Source organism: Chrysemys picta, chromosome 2 (genome assembly GCF_011386835.1).
Source record: "Chrysemys picta bellii isolate R12L10 chromosome 2, ASM1138683v2, whole genome shotgun sequence".
Taxonomy (NCBI): Eukaryota; Metazoa; Chordata; order Testudines; family Emydidae; genus Chrysemys; species Chrysemys picta.
The window spans coordinates 150,891,602-150,917,412 of NC_088792.1; the positions used below are offsets into that span (position 1 = coordinate 150,891,602).

The 25,811-nt window shown below is 44.8% G+C and overlaps 1 protein-coding gene across 11 annotated transcripts; it reads left to right on the plus strand.

Moving 5' to 3' along the window:
* Positions 1-6,301: 6,301 nt before the first annotated feature.
* Positions 6,302-25,338, plus strand: DGUOK (deoxyguanosine kinase). 11 transcript variants are annotated; one of them, XR_010598595.1, is made up of 8 exons: positions 6,323-6,496; positions 8,269-8,381; positions 10,941-11,131; positions 15,935-16,082; positions 17,510-17,625; positions 18,722-18,821; positions 20,231-20,411; positions 23,919-25,326. XR_010598595.1 is itself a non-coding variant. In XM_065584395.1 (8 exons), the coding sequence occupies exons 4-8, from the start codon at positions 10,980-10,982 to the stop codon at positions 20,255-20,257; spliced, it is 543 nt and encodes a 180-aa protein (XP_065440467.1). In that variant the 5' UTR covers positions 6,414-6,496; positions 8,269-8,381; positions 8,532-8,582; positions 10,944-10,979; the 3' UTR covers positions 20,258-23,008. The 11 variants fall into 11 exon arrangements, 7 of the variants coding, with proteins under 7 accessions (XP_005314162.3, XP_005314161.3, XP_042703549.2 ...); XR_010598596.1 differs by lacking the exon at positions 23,919-25,326 and adding an exon at positions 22,102-23,008; XM_065584395.1 differs by lacking the exon at positions 23,919-25,326 and adding an exon at positions 8,532-8,582 and having other exon boundaries at positions 6,414-6,496; positions 10,944-11,131; positions 20,231-23,008.
* Positions 25,339-25,811: the final 473 nt, after the last annotated feature.

Below are 25,811 nucleotides of genomic sequence, written 5' to 3' on the forward strand. Positions count from 1 at the left end.
CTATACAGAGCAGCATAGCTGCTAGAAATGGGGGAGTTGGGGGTGCTACCGCACCCCCTGGCTTGAAGTGGTTTCCATTTTATACAGGATTTACAGTTTGGTTCAATGACTCTTAGCAATCCCACTATACAAATTGTTCCTGCACCCCTGCAGAGCAGAAAAAACAGGGACAAAAGGAGATGATGGGGGAGGGCGAGAAAGGACAGGAGAGCAAGCGAGTTCTATGTGTAAGCTCCTTCATTTTCATTTTAAACCGATTTTTACCGAAAAAATCCCGGGTTTTACAAAAAGGATTATTCTTTTCCCCCCCTGATTTTCACCCTACTTTTGTATCATGCAAATATATAAAAAAACTTGTTTTATTAGGAAAATACAATGCAATGCATGTGACATATGTATTATGATAATACGTTAGTCTGTGTGTATATGCAAAGCAGCCTGTGGAAGTAAAGCTAGAAGAAGCACACAATAAACAAACAGGAACCCATGCAAGCCCTGAAGTGCCTGCACATCTGAACGTACTGATGAATCTCACGCCCACCACGGACACATTTCAAGTTGTTAGCAGGGAACGGTTTAAAGATCTGACCCACTAAAATGGGAAGAAAACGAAAATCTGTATCAGAATGCGTTTCAGCACACAAGGAAGTATTTGAAAGTTTTTAAAAAACAAAAACAGGAGACAAAGATTAAGTTGAGTGTATGCGCGGCAAATGTTGTGGCCCAGTTATTAAATGTAAATATTTATAGGCTAAGTCTACAGCAGTAAACTGTTTATTCAAATGAAAAGGCTTATTTGGGGATTAGAGAGATACTGTTTTCTTAAATTTGGAGGTGGCATTGTGTTTTGAGTTCTGTTTTAGTTCTGCAGCAAACCACATTAAATTCCATTCATCAAAGCATTAATTCACTGAATACTTTTCCCCCTGTCCTTCCATCCACCAAAATAAACCCTGATATTTACCCAGAAAAATGAATAGTTTTTTTCCACCGATTTTCACCTGTTTTTGTTGTTGTTGTAATAAACACTGATAAATTCCTGGGAAAAATTAAATAAAATAAAAACTGAAAACGAAGAGCCCTACCTATGTGCCATGCCCTTATGTTGAGGGTCCATAGCCCAGAGCACAGAAGAGACACCTAACAGGGCTGGTAGAAAATCTTCCCTCAAAACTTTTTGATGGGGAAACTTAGTTTTTGGCAAAACAAAACTTTTTGTGGATGGTGTCTACGGTCCTTATTTTTCTTTGGAGAAACCAAACGGCTGAAAATCTTCAGCTGAAAACATTTTGGAGTTCAGCAATTTTTTGTTGTTGAAATTTTCCACTGAAACACCTTCTCCCTCCCCACTCCCATGTTCCAATCAGCTCTAGCACCTAGAAGGGGCCCAACCAAAGAAAGAGCTGGGAACCTCCGCTCTAGGGAGCAATATTTGAAGCAGGTGCTGTCTGAACTTCCTAGGGCAGCGCTTGGGCTAGTGTAAATGGACACTGCTCCATTACACTGACCAAACAGAGTGCAAAAGCTCTTCAGGTAGGAAGGTAGGGTTGCCAGGTGTCCGGTTTTCAACCGGAACGCCCGGTTGAAAAGGGACCCTGGAGGCTCTGGTCAGCACTGCCGACCGGGCCATCAAAAGTCCGGTCGGCCGCGCAGCGGGGGTCTGGGGCTAAGGCAGACTCCGTGCCTGCCCTAGGTCCGCACGGATCCTGGAAGCAGCCAACAGGTCCTTGCAGCCCCTAAGTGCATGGGCAGCCAGAGAGGCTCTGCGTGCTGCCTCCACCCCAAGTGCTGGCTCCGCAGCTCCCATTGGATGGAAACTGCGACCAATGGGAGCTGCAGGGGCAGCGCCTGCGGGCTCGAGGGCAGTGCGCAGAGCCACCCTGACTGCCCATGTGCCTAGGGCAGGGGTGGGCAAACTACGCTTCCGGCCCGTCAGATGTTTTTATCCTGCCCTCAAGCTCCCGCCAAGGAGCAGGGTCAGGGGTTTGCCCTGCTCCGCCCGGCGCTCCCCAGCCCCGACTCACAATTCCCTTTATGAGCTCCATCTTCTGGTACGCAGAGCCAAACTGTGCAAACTGTGACATCACCGCGCTGTTTCTGGGATTGGAACCCTGCCCCTACGCGGCAGACCCCCTCCCCCCCACTACGCGGCAGCACGCCCAATCCCCTCGCTGTCTCCTATGGCCCCACCCTTGAGAGCCTCGAAATCGCCCAGGGGCCGCTCCTGTCCCAGCTAGGGTGACTCCGCCCGTTGTGGTGCCTGGTGTCACTGCTGGCAGGGCCCCTAGGAGTCCCCAGTACCACCCCATAGAACCCCCCCTCCCCTGCGCCACACCCCATGAGTCTTCCTTCTTCCCACTTCAGTAACATCCCTTATACAACTCCCCCATACTACACCCTATAGAGTTCCCCTCCATCACCGGGCATTCAGAGCCTGCCATACAATTTCCTTACCCAGATGTGGCCCTCGGGCCAAAAAGTTTGCCCACCCCTGGTCTAGGGGCTGCAGGGACCTGGTGGCTGCTTCCTGGGAGCTTCTGCCACTCCGACCCAGAACCACCTCTCACACCACAATCCCCTACCCTAATCCGGAGTCCTCTCCTGCACCCCAACTTCTGGACCTTACACCCCCCCAACAACCCAAGCCCCTGCCCCAGCCCTGAGCCCGCTCCTGCACCCCAGACCCCTCATCCCTGGCCCCTCCCAGATCCCACATCCCCAGCCAGAGTCCTCACCCCCCACACACACCCCAACCACCTGGTCCAGCCCAGAGCCCTCTCCTCACCCTGAACCCCTCATTTCTGCCCCCACCCGGAGCCCACACCCCTAGCCCAGAGCCCATACCCCCTAACACCCCAACCCCTTTCCCAAGCCCTGAGCCTCCTCCTGCACCCCAAACCTCTCATCCCTGGCCCCACCCCAGAGCCTGCACCCCCCCAGTGAAAGTGAGTGAGGGTGTGGGAAAGTGAGCTAGGGAGGGAGGGAGGGGGAATGGAATGAATGGGGGCGGGGCCTCAGAGAAGGGATGGGGCGGGGCTTCAGGGCAGGGGTGTTCAGTTTTGTGTGATTAGAAAGTTGGCAAACCTATAGGAAGGCCTGGGAGAGATGCAAGCAGGGGGACAAAAAAAAGGGACTGCAAATCTTTGCAGGCCGTCCTGGGAGAACCCTGAACAAGCCAGGGAAAGACTGCAAAGTATTCCAGGCAGACAGGCCTGGGAGTAGGAAGAGAGATGTTTGTTTGTTGGATTTTAATTGGAGATTTTGAAGTAATTTTCTGTGAATAATCCCAAACCCCAAGGAGGACCTGAGTAAGGGGTCCTGAAGAGGGGGAAAGAGAGGCAGGGTACTGCAGAGTGACCTCTGGCCATGAGGGGGTGATCAGGTGGTGACTGGCTTTGTTACAGATGGCAATACCTTTGTTCTTGTTAATATTTCGCTACCCAGTTGGGATCAAGTGGGTAACAAATACTCCCATGTGAGTCATGCCAGATTTCTTTTCTGGAGCGGAGAGGTAGCATCTGATCTCAGATACAATAATCCTAGAATTAAGGTATGGGCACCATGAAATGGATTTAATTTACATTGTTAAGGAGTTGATTTAAACTTCATGATATAAATACAGCCCAGGTTTAAATTGATTTTAACACTTTGTCTTATTAGGAAAAAGTATGAGTTTAGGTGGTGTTTAGGTAGCACATGCAAGCTAAACCCCACCTACATTTAGGCCTTGTCTTCAGAGAATCATAGAAGCTTAGGGTTGGAAGAGACCTCAGGAGGTCATCTAGTCCAACCCCCTGCTCAAAGCAGGGCCAACCCCTACTAAATCATCCCAGCCAGGCCTTTGTCAAGCCGGGCCTTAAAAACCTCTAAGGATGGAGATTCCACCACCAGGGCCAGCTTCAGGGTTTTGGCCGTCCCAAGCAGCCAAACAAAACCAAACCAAAACAAAAAAAGCCGTGATCGCTATCTGTGGCAGCAATTCGGCGGGAGGTCCTTCGCGCCGAACAGGAGTGAGGGACCGTCCGCCGAACTGCCGCCGAATCACTGGCCCTGCCGCCCCTCTCCGGAGCGGCCGCCCCAAGCACCTGCTTGGTAAGCTGGTGCCTGGAGCCGGCCCTGTCCACCACCTCCCTAGGTAGGTGAGGCATTCCAGTGCTTCACCACAGGGCTGCTGAGAGCGGGTTCAAATCCCGGTGAAAATTTTTTTTCAGGCCCCCCAGCAAGGGCGGACCGGCTAAACAGGGCCGACGAAGCCGGGCCCTGGGCCCCCTTTCGGAACACCGTGCCCCGGTAATTTGTACCGGCTTCCCTCCCCTCTCGTCGGACCTCCTTCACCAACCTCCTAGTGAAATAGTGTTTCCTAATATCCAACCTAAACCTCCTGCACTGTAGCTTGAGACCATTGCTTCTTGTTCTGTGATCTGGTACCACTGAGAACAGCCGAGCTCCATCCTCTTTGGAACCCCCTTTAGGTAGTTGAAGGCTGCTATCAAATCCCCCCTCATTCTTCTCTTCTGCAGACTAAACAAGCCCAGTTCCCTCAGCCTCTCCGAATAGAGGAGAATAATAACTTCCCTCGATCTGCTGGCAATGCTCCTACTAATGCAGCCCAATACACCGTTAGCCTTCTTGGCAATGAAGGCACACTGCTGACTCATATCCAGCTTCTCGTCCACCGTAATCCCCAGGTCCTTTTCTGCAGAACTGCTGCTTAGCCAGTCGGTCTCCAGCCTGTAGCAGTGCACGGGATTCTTCCTTCCTAAGTGCTGGACTCTGCACTTGTCGTTGTTGAACCTCATCAGATTTCTTTTGGACCAATCCTTCAAAATTTGTCTAGTTCTTGACTAAGAAAAGGTGTCAAGGGCTTGTCTACACAGGAAATTATATTTATGATGGCAGAATTATACCAGTATACTGGAATTATAGGTTTCAGAGTGGTAGCTGTGTTAGTTTGTATCAGCAAAGAGAACACACAACAAAAACACTAACCCAGGAACCTATCCTTGCAACAAAGCCTGTTGCCAACGCTGTCCACAGATCTATTCAGGGGACACTATCATAGGACCTAATCATATGAGCCACACCATCAGAGGCTCGTTCATCTGCACATCTACCAGTGTGATATATGCCATCATGTGCCAGCAATTGCCCCTCTGCCACGTACATTGGCCAAATCGGACAGTCTCTACGCAAAAGAATAAATGGACACAAATTAGACATCAAGAATTATAACATTCAAAAACCAGTCGGAGAACACTTCAATCTCCCTGGTCACTCGATTACAGACCTCAAAATCGCAATACTCCAACAAAAAAACTTCAAAAACAAGAAACTGCAAATTGGAATTAATTTGCAAACTTGACACCATTAAATTAGGCTTGAATAAAGACTGGGAGTGGATGGGTCATTACACAAAGTAAAACCTATTTCCCCATGCTAATTTTCCCCCCTACTGTTACTCACACCTTCTTGTCAACTGTTGGAAATGGGCCATCCTGATTATCACTACAAAAGTTTTTTTTCTCCTGCTGATAATAGCCCACCTTAACTGATTACTCTCGTTATAGCTGGTATGGCAACACTCATTTTTTCATGTCCTCTGTGTATATATATCTTCCTACTGTATTTTCCACTGCATGCATCTGATGAAGTGGGTTTTAGCTCACGAAAGTTTATGCCCAAATAAATTTGTTAGTATCTAAGGTGCAACAAGTACTCCTCGTTCTTTTTGGAATTATAGGGAAGATGTATAATCTAAACTGGAATAAGAGTGTCCACATGGAGAGTTACATTCAGATAATTATGTTGGTAAAATTGTATTGGAACAGTGCACAAATCAGCATATCATTATAATGAAATCTAGCTGTATCAACATATCATTATAACTGAAATGTGCATAAATCGGCATAGTTTTCAGACAGGTTCATCTGCCTAAATCGGCTAGAATCTGCAAACTTAGCATATTATTATAATAAATGCTCCCTAGATCACTATCGTAGATGTGCATAAATCAGCCTATCATTATAATAGCAACCAGCATCAATATGCATACCATAATCAAATCGATGTCAGTATATCAGTACCATGAAAATCTGCATAAATCAGCATATTATTATACTGGCAATCGGCATACGGCCGCATATCGTTATCATACATTGATCTACGTCTGCATATGACTACAACGGCAAGCTGCATACGTCAGCATATTATAATAGTCATCTGCATAAATCAGCATACCGCCAGAAACGCGACTACGTCAGCATGTGAACGCGGCGATCCGCGCACGTCCAACCCGCGCGGCGCCGCCGCCGGAGAGGCACATAAATTAGCATATGATTTGCATCTCGTTCAGGGCCCGGGCCTGGCTGGCGCGGGATGAGGCCGCTGTTGCCCCTGAGGCTCCGGCGGGCGGCGGCGGCCGGGGGGCTCCCGCGCTGCTTCGGCATGGCCCGGCGCGGGGGTCCCGCCTGGCGGCTCTCCATCGAGGGCAACATCGGTACGGGCGGGGGGCGCCGCGTTAAGAGGGGCGCCGTGAGGGGGGCTGTGAAGAGAGAGCGGGAAGCTGGGTGAGGGGGCTGTGAGGAGGAGGGGTGCTGGGCGGGGATGGGGGCTGTGAGGTGGGGGGTGCTGTTAGGAGATGGGAGTTCTGTGAGGAGGGGGGCTGGGTGGTGGGGCTGTGAGGGGAGCTGGGGGTGCTGTGAGGAGATGGAGGGGGGTGCTGGGTGGAGGGGAGCTGGGGGCTGTAAGGAGAGGGGGTGCTGGGTGGGGGGGCTGTGAGGAGGAGGGGTGCTGGGCGGGGATGGGGGCTGTGAGGTGGGGGGTGCTGTTAGGAGATGGGAGTTCTGTGAGGAGGGGGGCTGGGTGGTGGGGCTGTGAGGGGAGCTGGGGGTGCTGTGAGGAGATGGAGGGGGGTGCTGGGTGGAGGGGAGCTGGGGGTGCTGTGAGGAGAGGGAGGGGGTGGGGGCTGTGAGGAGAGGGCGCGCTGAAGGAACATCAGAGGGGTCTGTACATCAGAGCTTTGGGCTAGAGTGTGAGAGAGAAAGGCAAACGGGCAGTGACAGTGCCCTAGCCTGTGTCACTGGCTATGGTGGTGTCGGTGTGGAGTGCAAACAGATTAGATATCTAAAAAGATTTGCTTTAAAGCTCTGTGTTGGCTCTATCTTGTTAGTAACATAAGACCCTTCTATGCCCCTTATATTGCAAGCTCTTAAACACATGAGTAATCACATTGACTTCAGTGGGATTTATAGTTAAGGATCTGTGGAAGGGGTTTGCAGAGATTGGGATCCAAAATATTATCTTGGAAGCTTGGACAGCATGCTCAGTACTGTACAGAACAGAAAGCAAGAGCCCATAGTTTTGGATTCTGAAAGAAAAGATCCACCAGTGCTCTCCTTAAATAATGAGATTATGATTTTGCTTCATAGTGTTAAATTTAACACTCTAGCACTTTGCTAATTCATACTAATGGATGGAAGATTCGTTGCAAGTGACCAAACTTTGGAAACTAGTGTGGAACCAATAAAAAGCAAGGGTAATGAATCTTAGGGCAAACAGTAGATTGTATTAAAATTTCTATCATGGTAGATGCCCCAGCTGAGATCAGGGATGTACTGGGCTAGGCACAGTATAAACATAGAATACAATACAGTCCCAGACTCAGAGTTTATGATCTAAGGCCCCAATCTTCAAATACTCATTATGCATAGAGATGAGTGTTTTTAGAACTGTGGCCTTAAAAGTTAAGGCAGACAAATAGGAATAGACAACCAGTTTATTTTGTTAGTACTAGTACTTCATAAAGTCCTAGTAAGTCTACATCTTAGGTGTTCTTTAGGTGCCTCTTATATGTTGTCTGTGTCGAGTAAATGTATTGTTATATATTTGGCTTTAAAAAAAAAAAGTTAGGGTCTCATACTGAGTCTCTATTCAATCTTTGAGAAGTGGGAGAAGATGTTAATTGTGTGCTGATTTGAGAGAGTTTCTTCTGTATGGAGAGGGGGGGTTACCAAAAGGTATTTTTAGTGTATTTTTTAAAACAAAATATGTACTAAATACATGTCAAAACAATGGCAACTTTACTGCTATTGGAGGCAGGATACTGGGCTAGATGACTAAAGGTCTGATCAGGCATGGCAAATCCTGCATGTATCATTGTCTCTATTTTTACTTAAGAAAGTCATTTTTTTTTAATTGAGCTTACCTGCAGGATCTGATAATGCTTTCCTAACCAGACTTTGACAACTGCTTTTGTATTTTAATTTGCAGCTGTGGGCAAGTCCACTTTCGTAAGGCTGCTGGGGAAAACCTTTCCAGAATGGCAAATGGCTACAGAACCAGTGGCAAAATGGCAAAAGGTTCAAGCTTCCAGTAGCAGAGAGGTAAGTGTGAAAGTGAATAACCAGAGTGGGGGTTCGTGGGCGCTGTGACAAGAGTTTCCATCACCTGGCTTTAGGCTTTTCAAAATTTGTTGTGTGATTTTTTTTTTTTTTTTTTTTTTTTTTTTAATTATTATTATTTTTTTTTTTTAGTGGTGCTTATGAACCTCGGGGACCTAAATCCTCTCTTTATCCGCAGCGTAGGTACGTCACGGGCAGTGTCAGGACATGCTTTGCTCATTGTTCTACTATTGTGCCTCAACCTTTCCCTGTAAGACAAGATTAAGAAGGGAGTTCAGTGACAACATCATCAGGTTTAACTGGTCTCTATTCAAGATGGTTTTCCTCATCCATAAATCTCTTCCATAACTTGATACTTGAATAGATACATGTTTTTAAAGGGGAGATAAATATTTATCATGCCAACTCCTGTGATCTAGACTACGATTGCATTAACTTTAAATTCTTAAGAGCTTTAAAAAATAAATCCCTGTTTCCAGAGGACAAATATTTTTTTACTTGCATTGAGTTCAGCTCTCTAATGGCAAAAGAAATGTTGAGCAGAACAACCGGATTCTTATTAAAGACCTAGATGGGATCTGCTAATGCTTTGTATCTCTGTAGTCTCCCTGATATTTCTTGTACAGGACTTGCATCTTTAATTTATCATGAGCTCGTTGTTGTGATTTTTTTTTTTTTTTTAAATGATGTACATGTATCAACCGCTCCTGACCAGCAATAGTAGCAATTTTCTATGAAGTACCACAACCCAGGAGGGGACAACACCTGCTCTCCTCCTTCATGATAAACTCCATGGAGTAACTGGGGTAGGCGGGTAAGGCAAGCATAATTTTTGTCCCCAAATGGTTGACAAGCAGCCATCTGGGATCAAGGTCAAACATGTGCCTTGTTGCTAAGAAGGCTAACAGCATATTGGGCTGCATTAGTAGCAGCATTGCCAACAGATCAAGGGAAGTGATTATTCCCCTCTATTCGGCACTAGTGAGGCCACATCTGGAGTATTGTGTGCAGTTTTGGGCCCCCCACTACAGAAAGATGTGGACAAATTGGAGAGAGTCCAGCAGAGGGCAACAAAAACGATTAGGGGACTGGGGCCCATGACTACGAGGAGACGCTGAGGGAACTGAGGTTTAGTCTGCAGAAGAGAAGAGTGAGGGGGGATTTGGTAGCAGCCTTCAACTACCTGGAGGGGGGTTCCAAAGAGGATGGAGCTAGTCTGTTCAAAGTGGAGGCAGATGACCAAACAAGAAGCAGTGGTCTCAAGTTGCAGTGGGAGAGGTCTAGGTTGGATATTAGGAGGGTGGTGAAGCACTGGAATGGGTTACCTAGGGAGGTGGTGGAATCTCCATTCTTAGAGGTTTTTAAGGCCCGGTTTGACAAAGCCCTGGCTGGGATGATTTAGTTGGTGTTGGTCCTGCTTTGAGCAGGGGGTTGGACTAGATGACCTCCAGAGGTCTCTTCCAACTCTAATCTTCTATGATTCTATGTGCGTTAGAGAAAAAAGATTATTGCTGAGTTTTCTGTGTCCAGTTCTGGTGTCAACACTTCTTTTAAACTGGAGAGGATTCAGAGAAGAGCTACAGGAATAATCTGAGGTCTGGAAAACATGCAGTAAGAGATTTAAGGAGCTTAATCTATTTAGTTCATCAAGGAAGAGGTTAAGAGGTGACTTGATCATGGTCTAGAAATCCCTTTACAGTGACTCTAGCTATCAAAGGCAGAATAAAATCCAGTGGTTTGTAGTAGAAAAATTAAAACTGGAAATAAAAAGTTGTACCTTAACAGTGAGGGTAGCTAATCATTGGAATAATTTAAGGTAAATTCCTCATCACTTGGAGTCTTTAAATTGAGGTTGGATATCTCTAAAATGCTCTAGTTCAATGGCCCTCAACTTTTCCAAACAACTGTACCCCTTTCAGGAGTCTGATTTGTCTTGCGTACCCCCAAGTTTCGCCACACTTAAACTACTTGCTTACAAAATCAGACCTAAAAATACAAAAGTGTCACACAGCACACTATTACTGAAAAATTGCTTACCTTCTCATTTTTACATATAGTTATAAAATAACTCAATAGGAATATAACTATTGTATTACATTCCAGTAATACATATAGAGCAGTATAAAACAAGTCATTGTCTGTATGAAATTTTAGTTTGTACTGACTTCGCTATGTAGCCTGTTGTAAAACTAGGCTGAGTTGATGTACCCCCTGAAAGAGCTCTGCATACCCCCAGGGGTATGGGTACCCCTGGTCGAGAACCATTGCTCTAGTTCAACTCAAGCTATTGGGCTCAAATAGCGTCACATACATAGCAGAGAATAACCTCCTCCACTGCAGGAATCCCTGGGTGAAATTCCCTGGCCTATGTAATGCAAGAAATCAGACTAGATGATCATAGTTATTCCTTCTGATGTGCAAATCTGAGTCTTGCACCTGTTCTACACTGAGAATACCCTGCGTCCAGTCATAGGGATGGTAGCCTGAGAACCTCTTTCAGTGAGACTTTCTTCTTAAATGTGCCTTTTTGCCATTCCCTAGCAGACCTCGTCTTCTCAGAACTTTGGCAACCTGCTTCAAATGGTCTATCAGGAGCCTTCTCGGTGGTCCTATACGTTCCAGACATACTCCTGCATGAGTCGACTTAAGGCCCAGCTGGAGCCCCTTTCAGAGAAGCTGTTGAAGACCTGGGATCCAGTGCAGATTTTTGAGAGATCTGTATACAGTGATAGGTACAATGCTAAAAATCTCCAAACCCCTGACTGCTCCAGCTAAACTACGGTGCTTTGTTAGTCAGTATGTGCGGAGAAACATGGCAATGCCATTTAAGATACCATGTCTCTTTTATAAAAAATAGGCCATGTTTGGTGCCTACACAATAAATACCGTTTGTTTTCTAGAAGTGGGTTCCTGACACAAACCCCTTTAACATCATCAAACTGATCAGGAAATCCTTACAACTATGTAAATAGGCACTTTTCTGACCCCTTTCACCATAATATCACAAACATTTCTTATCATAGTACTTCTGATGTAGAGAGTATTACCTCTGTTTTACAGATGGGGAAACTGAGGCACGGAGCCTAAGAGCCAAATTCATTGCTGTTCTGCACCTTGTGTTGTCACTTACACCAATGTAAAATAAATGTAAAATGCCATCAGAACAGAAGAGTAGAATTTCATACTTGCTGTGCACCAGTGTAAATGACTACACAAAGTGCAGGGTGTTGGTGAACTGAACCCAAGGTTGTACAGGAAGTGTGTGGCAGAGACGGAAATTGAATCCGGTCTCCTGAGTCCCAGTCAAGTGCCTTAACAAAAGATCATCCTTCCATAAACTGCCCCAGATTTTGTCTTTTGGCACCTACAAGAGCAGCAGAAATGGTGGATTAATGATTGAATTCTAGGTCTCTGTGATGCACAAATCTGCATGTGTTCAAGCATCTCTGAAATCAAACACATTCAGAGTATATTCTGGACTAATGATGAGATGATAATGCAATCTATCTGGCACTTGAATGGGCTAAAGTCCTACTGTCAACATAAACTTGAAACTGATATTTAAAAAAGAAAATCACATATGTTAATAATAGATCCAGAGGTGATTGGTGTCCTGTAAAAACCCCTAAGAGAGGGAACACAAGAGGTAGTTGGATTTTCAGATTCAAATTTGTTTTTCGTTATTTTTCTTGCTTCCAATTTACAACGCACTCGACTCAGGGAATGAAAGTAGCCTGGTCAATTTCACTCTTTGGTATACATGGAACTCTGCCTGATGGTTGCCTGATTCATTTTGGTTAAAAAGGTCAAACAAAATTATCTTGCTGATACCTCAAGGGTCATAGGTTCATGTAATATGCACATGATATTTATGAATGTTTCACATGATTTTAATTGGAGCAGTTCATACATGTTCCCACTGCTTTCATTTACTCTGGTGTAAATTGGAAATAACTCCATTGTAGTTACCAGTGTGACTAAGCAGACTTTGTCTTGCATGAAGAAAGCACACCGAATGCCACCATTCTCAGCAGTCCATTTCTAAAGGACAAACGAAAACCTTAGCTAGTAAGCTAAATGTCCTTAAGTTCCAAGGACTAGTTAAAGCTGATCTGTGGTGTTTGTTGTGCTGTAGTCCGTTTCATTTCCTGATTCTCTTGCATTACCTTGATGCTGTTGTGGTTGGTTTTCCAGCACAGCAGAAGAATGTTAATTAAAGCAGTTAATTTAAAGGTTTATATATTCATTTAAATGTTTCCATTTGTATTGTTTCTTTGAAATAATCTTTAGAACCTAGTTGAACATGTATTTTGAGTTGCTAATTGCCACTTATGTTGCAGACCAAAAAGAACCATCCTCACTCATTTAATTAAAGTTTCATGTGTGTACTGGAAGGAGTGTGATATATTTTGTAGTTCCTGTCAGATAATGGGACTTGCAGTGTTTAAACAGATGTTGACTTGAAAAATGGGAATTACAAGGTTTTCTGTGTGTCCAGTTGTATGAAGTGGAGCATGAGGTATACTGAAAGTGTTTGTTTTCCAAAGAGGTGTCTCCTATGATGTAATGCCTTCTAGGCTATTTGGAATATGTTGGCACTAGATCTGGCTAAAGGGTCACTTTTTCCAGATGCCTTGGTGAAGTGGATTGGAGGTGAGGTAATAAACTATATTTATGCATTTGCTGAAAGTGAGGGAAGTGTGAACATTACATAAGAGAAGCATAAACAGTGTGTTCGAAGCAAACACTTTGGGTTGAGACTTGTGAAAGAGGGAAGTAATTCATGGTGTGTGGGGAAAAATATAACCCCTGACTATAATTCACTATTTTAAAAAAAAAATAGTAGCTGGCTGGCTGTTTTAGTAGCATCTCTGTAATTCAAGGGCAGCATTTCATCAAAGGGTCCTGCAGTAGAGGGTTTTCAGTGGGACCACTCCAAAGACTCAACCAAAATTTGTTAATCTTGAGGCCATGCTCCAAGACCCATTTCCACAGTTTTTGCCTGCAAGCAGTGCGGGAGGGCATTAACACCTTTTTGGTTCTGGGGATTAAGCTCTTCTAGAAGGGGAAAGTTAATGTATGATACCAATCCCACATCGCAGTCTGGGAAACCTATTTTCACTTAAATGTGTTAGAATTAAATGTCTGAGGGAATTGGTAATGAGTTAATTGAGCCTTACAACTTTAGGGCGCTGTTTCAAATCGTGCTTAGGTCAGTAGTGACCAAAAATTGTTACTGCCCTATGTCATGCCCAGTTGGTGGTCTGTGTGAAATGAGTTGGTGAGTCTCTGCCTTGCTGCAGCTGGGGTGGGGATGGAGAGCCTCACATCACACCACACAGCCAACAGGATCGGTACTATCTGACCTCAGCATTGCTGGTGGTCTCAGCAGACGGGTAAAAGACTGAATGCTCCAATGAGACACAACTCCCTTCCCAACCCTAGAGAAGGTCTGTTGTATTAATTTAGGTGGAGTACATATGGGCCAAAGATGTTAACATAACCCAGTCACCATCCAACACTAAACAGTCTTAAACAAGGTGTGAGGTTTGGTATACAGAGACTTCAGCCTGCTTAGCACCATGGTGCAAACACCATTAAAAATCCAGAAAAGGTTGTTGGTTTTTTTTCCCCCGGGGGAGGGATAGCTCAGTGGTTTGAGCATTGTCCTACTAAACCCAGGGTTGTGAGCTCAATCCTTGAGGGGGCCACTTAGGGATCTGGGGCAAAAATTGGGGATTAGTCCTGCTTTGAGCAGCGGGTTGGACTAGATGACCTCCTGAGGTCCCTTCCAGCCCTGATATTCTATGAAGAGAAGGAAAAACAGTTAAAGCATTTGAAATGTAAAGCATTAAATAAGGCTTTAATTTAACAACATTTCTTGTTTCCTTTCCCTTTTGCTAGAGAGAGGTTTAAAAGGAAAAGCCCTTTGTTTGATAGTCTCTTAGGCTATGTCTACACTACAGACCTTACGGTGGCACAGCTGTACCGCTGCAGTTTCCTATGTAGCTGCTCTGTGCCAGGAGGAGAGAGTTCTCCTGCCGGCGTAATTAAACCACTCCAAATGAGCGGTGGGAGAGCATCTCTCGCTGATATAGTGCTGTCCACACCGGCACTTAGAATCATAGAATATCAGGGTTAGAAGGGACCTCAGGAGGTCATCTAGTCCAACCCGCTGCTCAAAGCAGGACCAATCCCCAATTTTTGCCCCAGATCCCTAAGTGGCCCCTCAAGGACTGAGCTCACAACCCTGGGTTTAGTAGGACAATGCTCAAACCACTGAGCTATCCCTCCCTGTGGGAAAACCCTGTGAGTTAGGGGTGGGTTTTTTTCTTCCCCACACTGCAGACTGACAAACTTGCTAGTGTAGACAAAGCCTTAGATGGTATCCAAAAACGGCAATAACTCTTCTTTTTGGGGGGACGGAAAAGCTGGTTGTTATGGGCTAAAGCTGCTGTTTGTTGAAATCAGTTTTAGAAGGAAAAGCTCTCTTGTTTTCAGAGTCTCTTACGTGGTTATAACTCATCCCAGATTGTGTTTCGAATTCAGCTGGAGCTGACAGAAATGGTGATGTCATCTGGGTCCCTCCCTGTGGCCTGGTTTGGTCAGAACGTCTGTCACGGTCCCAAAGGCCCCAGGTTGCAGGAAGTGATAGTGGTGGCAGCCCTGAGGGCAAGTCTTGTTTCAGTAGCCTCCGTTGTTTCTTTGAGTGTCCCCACCCAACCCTCAAAATTCTCTTTTTGTAAGGACCCAACAAGGGAGTGATGTGTGGAATAGCTCATTTCCTCATTATTTTGTCCACCAATTAGGCCTAATAGCTGACACACCAATTTTGGTTCACGAACATCCAGCTCCACATAATCTATTTTTCACAAGCATGATTTCAACAATCCTTGAGAACTGTATCAGTAGGCCATTTTTGTTTAGACTGTTTCAGTTTTTCTGTCTCCTTTTTGTGCCTTTTCCCATCAATATTTGTTATTATAGGTTATTGTGACATCACATGAACTTTCACTCACTTCTTACAATTAAACTCATGACTAAGGATATATTTTATAGGCCCTCTTATCACAATGGGCCCCTACAAGTCAGGTTTGAGGTACATTGGTAGGGTGGTATAAGAGGGAAGCTCCCTCAGCCACTGTCAACTCCATCCCTGTTCTGTAGGTAAACATGCCCTCATCCTCCAGGGCTGACAGCCCAATCAACACCGCTACAACTGCACTACCTAGTCCAGAACTAAGACAATTAGCAATAGAAAAACCCTCGAGTAACTGTTCTGCTATCCAGTGTGACGCTGTTTGAACAGCCCAACTTGTCTCTCTTCTCTGGGTACTGAAATGTCTGTGTTAAGTCTATGCTGTCGACATGGCCTCTTGGAACAGGGGCTGTGTCTTCCTGTGTGTCTGTGCAGTGCCTGGTGCATTATGGATCTTACCACAGTTAAAATATACTTTGTCATTCTAGAACTGCAGGGAGTTTGTTTAGGCAGGTTTAATTTACTTGCTGTTCTCTTTTTGTCCTTCCTTTCCTAGGTACATCTTTGCTAAGAATCTCTTTGAGCTTGGCCACCTCGCTGAGATTGAATGGACCATTTACCAGGATTTGCACACCTTCCTCCTACAAGAGTTTGGGGATCGAATTGCTCTGCATGGCTTTCTGTATCTCCAGGCAACTCCAGAGGTAACTGAGAGCATGACTGGAAACTAACTAAAATCATCTCTAGTGGCTGCATTGAAGGCTGGCCTTGCTTTCCTTGAGAGGCAAAGGAACTCTGGACCATATCATCTCAGAAACAGACTGGGACTCAAGAGGCCTGGGTTCAACTCCCAGCCTTGCTGTGTAATTTGGGTCAAGTCAGTTAATCCCTATGCCTCAGTTCCCAATCTGTATGATGATAATAGCCCAGCAATTAATGCGGGGTGGGTGTCTCTGAAAGGTTCCAGAAATGTGAGAGGGTAAAAACCAATACACCGAAGGACTTGTCTGCACTAGAAATTCCTGTGATTGCCAACTTATTTACCCATCCTAGTATAATTCTGGCACATCCTTCTATAAAGAACCTTCTAACTGCGCTGGGCTCTCACTGTAAAGGTCTTGACACAGTTTGCAACTGCTCAAGGCAGGAAAGCAGCGAGTAGTTGAGGTCAGTCACTAGTTGTATTATGGTAGCTCCTGGAAGCCCGGACCAAGACTGAGGCCCCAGTGTTCAAGGCACTATATGTATACATAGTGAGAGACAGTCCCTTTTCTGAAGAACTTGCCCTAAGCAGACAAAACAAAGGGTGAGAGGGGAAACTGAGGCACAAAGAATCCAGTTACTTGGCTAAGCTTACACAGCAGATCAGTAGCAGAATCGGGAATAGAACCCAAATCTCAAGTGCTAATCCAGGGCTCTGTGAACTGGACCACATAGCCCTCACTGGAGAGGCAATTTTCTTCTAAGAACTTATTCTGTAACCCAGAGGGAAAATCAGTTCCCTCTGTTATGTAGTGCTGACTATGCAGTCTTTGTTCCAAACAGCTACTCTTTGCTCATGGTTTTTTAAAGGCTTAGCCTCAGTATATGGGAAACTACTTTGAGGGTTGGGGGAATATAGACTGCTTTTATGTATGGATGGCTTCTCTCGGGGCTTCCTCTTTGTGCATCATGTTGGCTCTTCCTCTACCTGATGATGGCTGGATTCAGCTTCTTCCAGAGCTGTATCTGTCAACACTGACACAAGTTGCTGCCCTTCTAGCACTGGGCGGGTGTGTATGTAAACATACCAAGTATGGGGCCCAGTTGTGCTTGTAGTGAAGTTAATGGAGTTTTGCCCCTAACTCCAGTGGATGAAAGGTCAAGTCCTTACATACCCACTAAACGTCTGGCCCTAGACAGGCATTGTGAATTCTAACTTGTCTGTTGTGTGAAGCCATCCCTACTTTGTGTGGCTGCATCCCTTTCCAGCTGCCTAATGCTGAATTTGAACTACTGCTTTTGTCTGAAGTGCCCCATACCCATTGGCCCCATGCAAATGTGGTTGGGTTTGCAAAGCAGACCTCATTGAGTCCTGAGGGGTAAATGAGTGGGTCATGCTAATGGAGGAGCTGTCATTTCCTCCCTTCAGAAATGTCTGGAGCGGTTGCACCGAAGGGGGAGGCCTGAGGAGAAGGCGATCCAGTTGGAATATCTGGAGCAGCTTCACACTCAGCATGAAAACTGGCTAGTAAAGAAAACCACGGAGTAAGTGACAATAGAAATGGCTTCCAGATTCTCAGCGAAGCAAGCCTGGCACTTCAAATGGGTGAATAATATGTCTTCTGCTGTGCAGAGGTGCCTGTTTTAGTTTGTGGCCTAGCTCCCTACCACCATCCTGCCTGTATAATCTGGTACCCTTTCCCAACCCTAGAGATTCCCTCCCTGATGCCTCCAGCTGTCCACCACCCTTCTTCATCCCTCACTTAGTCCTCCCATTACCCAGCCAGCTTTCTGCCATCTATCTTAATGACACCGAACACAGTCTTCTAAGGACATTTCAGCAGGCTCATCCCTTTCAGCAGTAGGCTTCCCCTTTGTTACTTGTGCTTCTTTCCATCACACCAAATCCTGTAGTTCCTTCCCAGAGACCACTCTAACCCAACTACAGTCAGATAGTCAAGGGGCTGCTGCTTCTGGGGCTTCTCCACTGACTACTCATTCTATCACTTTTCGTACCACACAGCAGGGTCACAGAAATAAAGTCACTTGCCCAAGGTATCCCAGCCAATCAGTGATAGAACCCAAGGGTTTGGGGTTCCAGTCCTCTGCTCTATTAGGCATGTTCCCTTCCCAGATACCAACAGGGTATAACAAAATTCATGATGGGCCTCAGAAGAGGGAGAAAGCTCATCTACCTCATGAAAATCTAAGGTGACCCCTTCCCTTCCATACTCTTACCTTGGGTTTTGCTTGTATAATGTGCTGGTAGTTTACTGAATCTTGGAGTCCAAACAGGGTATAGGTATCTTGCTCGGAAGCAAGTAGAGAGCTCTACTGTCTTAGGTGCTGATGCCAATGGGAGTGGAGGGTTCCAGGCATCTCTCAGCATCAAGCCCTTTGCTTGGAAATCTTCTCTTTCGATGGGGCAGGAGGGAAGGGACTTGTTCTCTGCAGCTGGAGGAGTCTTCTTTTAATGATGGTGAAATTCTTATGCAGCAGACATCCTCCTTATGATAAAATAAACGTATGTTGAAGCAGTGGTGTGACACATCTGTTCTGTGTCTGGGCATATTGTCTCTTACCTCTCCCCAGAGGTACACTTAATAAGCCTATTGTTCAGTTCTCTTGTTGTTTTCTTCAGGGTCCACTTTGAAAACCTAAGGAATGCTCCAGTCTTTGTGCTTGATGTCAATAATGATTTTGAGGATGACCCAGCTGAACAAGAGGACCTCATGAGGAAGGTAAGCAGTGATGATACCAGCTCATTTTTGCTATTCATGTAAAACGCATAATTAGACATGTTGTGTGAGAATGAGGAATATTTTCTTTCTCCTTTGCATGTCTTTCTCCTTCTAATAGCCATCTGTTATGTACTGTCCTATCAGCTTGGACTGTCCCTGCAGCAATATCACCTTATACTCTGATCCCATTTCATCCCACAAGCTAATCAGTCAGGTGGGGTCAGCAATTGGACAAGAGAGCTCCAGGTGCTGTGTATGTATGCTAGTTACTGTCTCCAGCATCCAGGGTTGGTATTAAGAGATGCTGTGCTGCTAGAGGTGATGACTTATAGATAAGACATAAAACTAAAGGCCTGATTGCTGTGAGATCTTTAGAGTCACACTTCTTGAAAGGCATAGTTTTCCCCTCTTGGCCAAATGCCATATCAAGTAATAACATGCTATCTGTGTAAATTACCACTGAAGTTGCTGTTGGATACGATTTTCCAGTTTCCTACCCTAAACCATAGCATTTTTGTAAGCTATTAAACAGCTGACGGGTTTCACCTCAGAGGCACTGTATTTCAGTACTGGAGAAAAACGATCCTTCTGAATAGATTTTAAAACTATAGCTCCTCTCATCCTTGAGGAGCCTGAATAAATAGAAGATGACAATATTACTTCTCTGATCAGTGAAAATATACCGTGAATTCTGCCAGGAAGTTCATAGTGGAGCTTCGTTTGTTTAAGAGCAGGATAATGTTTGTCCATTTTTATTATTACTACTTGTATTATGATAAGTACCTAGGAGCCACAGTCCTGGACCAGGAATCCATTGCGTGAGGCACTGTGCAAACACAGAAGATAGTAGTATTCTTCCTTTTGTGGGGTTGTATTGATGTGGTGGCTGGCTTGCTAGAGGGGAAATGCTGGTATTTTCCCAGGGAATACATTGGTGGGATTGTATTCTACCAATATTGTGTATGTAATGCATTCATGTATGTATGAGTCTAATAAACGAGTTATGTTTCACAGATTTGTTAAATATGAGTACATTGCAGTGTTACTGCCTGTCCTCTAAAATGTATATGAAAAATTGTATGCTTGATTGTAATCTTCATGTGTGTTTGTATAGCGCCTGCCACAATGGGGGGCCTTGACCTTGATGGTGAACTTTGAGCACTACTGCAATGAAAATAGTGATATCTTCTTCATTGACCCCCTCCAGGTCAAAAATTTTAAGACCTGCTAAAGCTTGTTGCTCTATCAGTATTCCTAAGAAAATAGTCTAACTTTGAAGTCCTTGTGATGACTCCTTAGCAAATAGATTGTTTTGAATGAAATGTAGAACTACTTAAGTTTTTGTTGCATGCTTTTCGTGCAGTCTGATAAATTTCACTTTTATAAAAGGTGCTCTCTTTCCCCCACAGGTAAAGGCTTTTATAAAGACTCTGTGATCTGAAGCTTTGCCATCTCCCTCCACTACCAATCCAGAATTTCTTATTTATTTGCGACCAGTTGAACCTGATAATGCTGCTTGCCATTAAAAGGTCAAACAAAATAATCAGCAAATCTGTGTGTCAAACTTGGAAGGCCAAAAATGTAACTGAGGTATTTTAGTGAATTACACTTGAATTCTGTGTTTTTCTTCCAAACCAAATGTTACTTTTCCAGGGAGGGAGAAAAGATGTACAGTCACCCATGAGCAACCCTATAGTAACAAACCCATGTGGGTCTAATGGAAAGAAGAAGATTAAGAATCACAGAAAATTAATTTTCTGATCTTCCAAAGGGTGTTATGATCAGTGGGAGAAAGAAGTGATTTTAGACGTTATGAAGAATCCCTTCTACTTATGCCACAGCTTAAGTATTTCAAACTTGATTTCCTTTCATTGCTGAAGGTGATCTTCAGAAACCTTCTATTCCATTCCATGCTGAATGTACCCAATGAGGCTGTTGTAAAGAATTATAGGAACCAATGGTCCTGATTCACCACTGCTCTGCACCTGTGCAAAGTGAATGTAATCTGCTGCCAAATCAGTGTCAGCATTTCACACTCATTTAGCACAAGTGCAAGTGGTACGTTCAAGTCAGTGGAGAATAAGACCCAACATAGCCATTTTTGGCACTTCTAATCCACTCATTGCAGTAGAAGGCAAAGACTTACTTAATATTAAATAAGCCAGCTTCTCTTATTAAGTTTGCAACTTACTTGGTGTGTTTGTTTTCCACATCTTGAGCCTAATGATGAATTACCCTAGTATTAGGGTTACCATATTTCAGCAAGCAAAAAAGAGGACGGGAGGAGCCCCGCCCTGCCCCTGCCCCACCTACTTCCCGCCCCCCTCAGAACTCCCAACCCCCCCCTTGCTCCTTGTCCCCTGACTGCCCCCTCCTGGGACCCCTGCTCCTAACTGCCCTCCAGAACCCCACCCCCTACCTGTACCCTGACTGCCCAAAACCTTATCCACACACACACCCAGAAAGCCCCCCCCGAACTTATGACACCCCCCCACCCCGTCTCTTGACTGCCCCCTCCAGAACCTCCCTGCCCTTTCTCCGACCCCCTGGCCCCCTTGTTGTTGGCCTTCGGTTCGCCTAAGGTCTCTGTGAGCTTGCTCAGGAACTGCCTGAGCCGTTCCTCCCCGCATGCTGGGGAGCAGGGGAGGAGCTCCAGACTGCTGGAGGCGATCTGCGAATGCAGAGAGGGAGGGAGTGAGCTCTGCTGCAGGGGGGAGGAGGGGGAAGCAGAGGAGGGGACTCTCTCTGGCTGTTGGAGCCCCATGTAAATGGCACCATCCAGCTGCCCTGTTAGCCGCGCGCGCTCTGCATGGGGGGGGGAGTCTGGACATTTACAAATTCCCCCCGGATGCTATTTTTAGCTCAAAAATCCGGACATGTCCGGGGGAATCCGGACGAATGGTAACCCTATCTAGTATCATCTCATCAGCCAGATAGCTGCTGGAGCCCTGGCGGAAGGAAAAGAGAAATGGCATACCATATATTGTCTGAAAAGCTTTAATATTTTCACATTTTAAAGTAAGTCTAATGATTTAGAATAGGGGACTGGAAGTCAGGACTACTTGGGTTCTGTTACCACCCCCACCACTTGACTTGGTCTGTTACTTCATGCAAGTCATTTAGCCTCTTCAGCATTTATGAAATCCTCAGATGAAAGACATTTATACATATAATATGCAAAACAGATCCTGTTCTTAAAATACCTTGCAAAATGATAGTTGTTTGACAAACTGTTCTTATCTTACCTCTCAACCTGGTACCTTGGATGGGCCAACACTAGTGCAGTCCACCCTGAGGTGTAATCTGGACATTGCAGAAGCTAAGAAGGGGAGAAGAAAGAAAGTAAGACATGAATTTCAGTGGAAGTTGGCTGCCTGCCTCCCTTAAGTTCCTTTTGAAAATCTGATCTGAAATGCAACGAGTTCAGCGGTGCACAAATTTCTTTGTCCGTCTAGCTCCCACTTTCCTCTGAGCAAAACCTTTCCTTGCTGAAACATACCTGAATGGATTTGTTAGAAGGTCAGCATGTCCCTCTAAGACCATAAAGCCTCATAAGACCAATAAGTCTTCAATAAACATGAAGAAACAAAGGAGAAGCAGGAATGGTCTTAAGACAGGCAGTTTTGAAATACCAGAGAGAAATATGGCCTTGTTAAGACAGTAGCAAAGATCTTTCCAACTGTGTGTGTGCTGAGATGCCCTTCATAATCCAGCTCTTGTGGGGCCATTGTGTATTGCATGAAATCCTGGCCCCGTTGAAGTCCGTGGTAAGACTCCTGCGGACTTCAGTAGGGTCAGTAGTTTACCTGTTGGTGAATCAGAGGGAATTTTGTGAAATGATTGTCTGGTCACTTTTAAGTTGTAGACCTACATGTTACTGTTGTTAGGTTACATTGCAACACTTAGCAGTTCCTATGACCAAGAAGGACTAAAATCAAGCAAATCTGTATACGTAGTTTAGTTTTAGACCTGTTTAGTCTAAAGGTAAATAGTAAACTGTACAAACTTATCTCGATATCACCTTGTGCTCCAAGGGGAACATAAATACATGTCTATAGATGTCTGCAGGGTGAATATTTGAGGGACAGCCACTTCATAATGTAAATTTGGTGGACAGGTTAAATTCTGAAGGAAAATTCTGTGTATTTATTTAGCTTGTGTTAAATTAAAAAGTATATTCCTTTTCAGCTGTCTTGTCCATGTTTTGGCTGTCCTGCAGTGAAAGGAGCTGTGTGGTGGTGAATTGCATCAGTCATGCAAATCAGTGTTGGGGATGACTAGTGACTATTGGTAGGATTGTCTTGTGGCTAAAGAGATGGACTGGGAGGCCTGGGTCAGACCCACTGTGGTTTTTTTTGTGGCGGAAGTCACTTAGAGTTAGATATTCAGAAGTGCCCAGCACACTGGGTGCTGAAGTTCATTAAACAAGTCATCCATTTTCTTTACCTTTGCTTCTGTAGTGGGCGCTGGCCTTTGCAGTTCCCAGTTGGCTTCCCATCAGTGCCCGTTACAGTCTCAAGTGGGACACTAGATGGCGCTTGATCTCCAAGCTCCTGATTCGATTTATTTATTTTAAACTGTGCTCTAAATTGCTTATTTGCTAGGAATAATAAAAAGCGTGGATGCTCAGAGGTAGTTGCAAGGGCTGAAAAAAAATAAGGTGGGTTTTTTTATGCATGGCGAGGTCGCAGCAAATAGGGAAACAAAGAAGCCAATGTTCCCAGGGTGGGCAATTTTCAGACTTGTTTTTAAATAACCATAGTTGAGTATTACCCTTAATGTGTATTCTTAATCAGTTACTTAGTAATAGGAATTCTGGATCAAAAATCACCTGCCAAGAAAGCTGTCTTTTGTCTCCCATGTGGTTTTAGATATCCGCTATGCCGCTTCTGTTATAAGTTTGCATTTTGTAATTTCAACACAAAATAATTATTTTGTTCTAACAGATTTTCTTCTCTTCCCTAGTTACACAGTCACCTTCTTTCTATAGAATATGATTGATTAAGTGCACTTTCCTAGGGAAAGATGGGCATACATTTTGCTGTATTTCTTAATCCCTGAAAGCAACCTTTCTTCTCATACTTCGCATTTTCATAGCACTCTTCAGCCCTGGATCTCAAAGTGGTCTACAATTGTGAGTTGGTATCATCCTCCTCCTCCTCCCCATATTACAGATGAGGAAACTGAGGTATGGGGAGGTGAAATGACTAGCTGAAGATACCCCAGTGAGTCAATGGCAGAGTGGCATATAGGAACCTTGCTATCCTGATTCTATCCTCTAACCACTTTGTGAACAGACTGCTTGGTATTTATATCTAACTTACTTCACCCTCTGATCGGGGTAATTCTGGTAACCGCTCTGTCAGGGGATGTTACAGGTATCAAATACTTACACTCTCTGGAATTGCAGGTTGGAATCTAAACAGAATCAACTCCGCCTTTCAGAGGAAGATGAACTGAGATCTGTGCAACTTGCTGTGTTTAAAGGAAACCTTTGAAAACTGTGGTTCTGCTCTGACCGAGCCCATTACACTTTTCATACGAGTTGGCCTGTTACTAACATATGTCCTACCCCCAACATTTGCACCGCATGCTGTGTGCATCAGCTACCACCTTCTCCCCAGCGTTGGCTGCATTTCAGTGGTTGTGTAGCTATAGATCTAAACCACTTTAGGATACTTCAGAATAAAAAATGCTATAGAAATATAAAAGATATTGGGTCAATTTTTTATTGGTGTAAACTAGTGCACCTCCACTGACTTCAGTAGAACTGTGCCAATTTATACTAGCAGAGAATTTTGGCCTGCGTATTGTTTGGAGAATAAGGATTGCCTGATTGGATCAGACCCGAGGTCCAGCCAATCCAGAATCCTGTCTTTGCTAGCTGCCAATACGAGATGCTTCAGAGGAAGATATAAGAACCCCCGTTGTCCTGGTCTGCACTGAAATTTGCTGCTTCTACACCAAATGGATGACACAAACCATGCAAGGAACAGAAAGTGAAATTCTCTTCTGAGTAGGAGGAGAGTTTTTTTTTCCAGAGACACATTGTCTCTGCAAAGCCTCCAGGTTGACTAAGATACACATCTCACTGCTTGTTTTGCTGTAGTGGGCCAAGCTACCTCTACACCATTGCCCACCAGAATGCCTCTTTAGCACTGCCTAGAGGTGGGGTCTTTAGCCTCCAGGGTCACTCATTCCTTGCTGTGGCTGCTTGCAAAGGTGATCTAGATTTATTGTTTGGAAAACTGACCTACCCTCATTGACTTGTGCCCAGCACAGAATAATCCTTCAGCTGTGTGTTTGCACTGGGATGACCTCAAGTGATATAGATGATGTAGAAAGACCTTTTGTCTCACCACATTCAGAAGCCTTGACTGTTGTTTATGGTTGAGCATCACCATTAAGTTTGCTTTATCAGGCAACACTTAGAAAGTTACATTGTAAATGTGCAGTAGGTGACTGTCTAATCCCCTTAATCCTGTATTTAAAAAGCCTGACGTGTTGTGTTTTTTTTTTTATTTATTTATTTTTTTTTTTTCCCTATCCCAAACCACTTTTAGGGAACTGGAGGGATGAGGCTTCAAATTATGCCAAACACTTTTATGCTTTAGTTCATATATTAATAATAAAGGACAGGTGGTTTCCTAAGGTCTGTCATGTGTGGAGCTGAAGTAGTGGGGCCTGTAAACAGAACTTGTATGGGAGTCCAGTTGCAGCTGGTGTCTGGTCAAACAGTGCTCAGAACCTGGTATGCTGGCTATGCTGAGCCAGGCTCTCTATGCTGGTTGATTCCAGTGGAGTTATACCAGAGTAACTTGAGTCATGGAGGAGCTATTAGCTAGGTCTGATTCCTGCTAGCTACTCTCTCAGCCTGATTGTCCACTCCATTACACTGACTTAACTGGGTTGTCGGAAGCCAAACTCCATTAGTCTCCTTTTGAAAATCCCGTGACCGTGTGAGTTGCCCCAGTGCATACGTAGTGTCTC

Coding starts and splice junctions, on each gene's coding strand:
- DGUOK (XM_005314104.4), top strand. CDS start 6,376: ATGAGGCCGCTGTTGCCCCTGAGGCTCCGGCGGGCGGCGGCGGCCGGG. Junction 16,083..17,509: donor ATCTCCAGGCAACTCCAGAG/GTAACTGAGAGC, acceptor TCCTCCCTTCAG/AAATGTCTGGAGCGGTTGCA. Junction 18,822..23,918: donor AAGAGGACCTCATGAGGAAG/GTAAGCAGTGAT, acceptor GCATTTTCATAG/CACTCTTCAGCCCTGGATCT.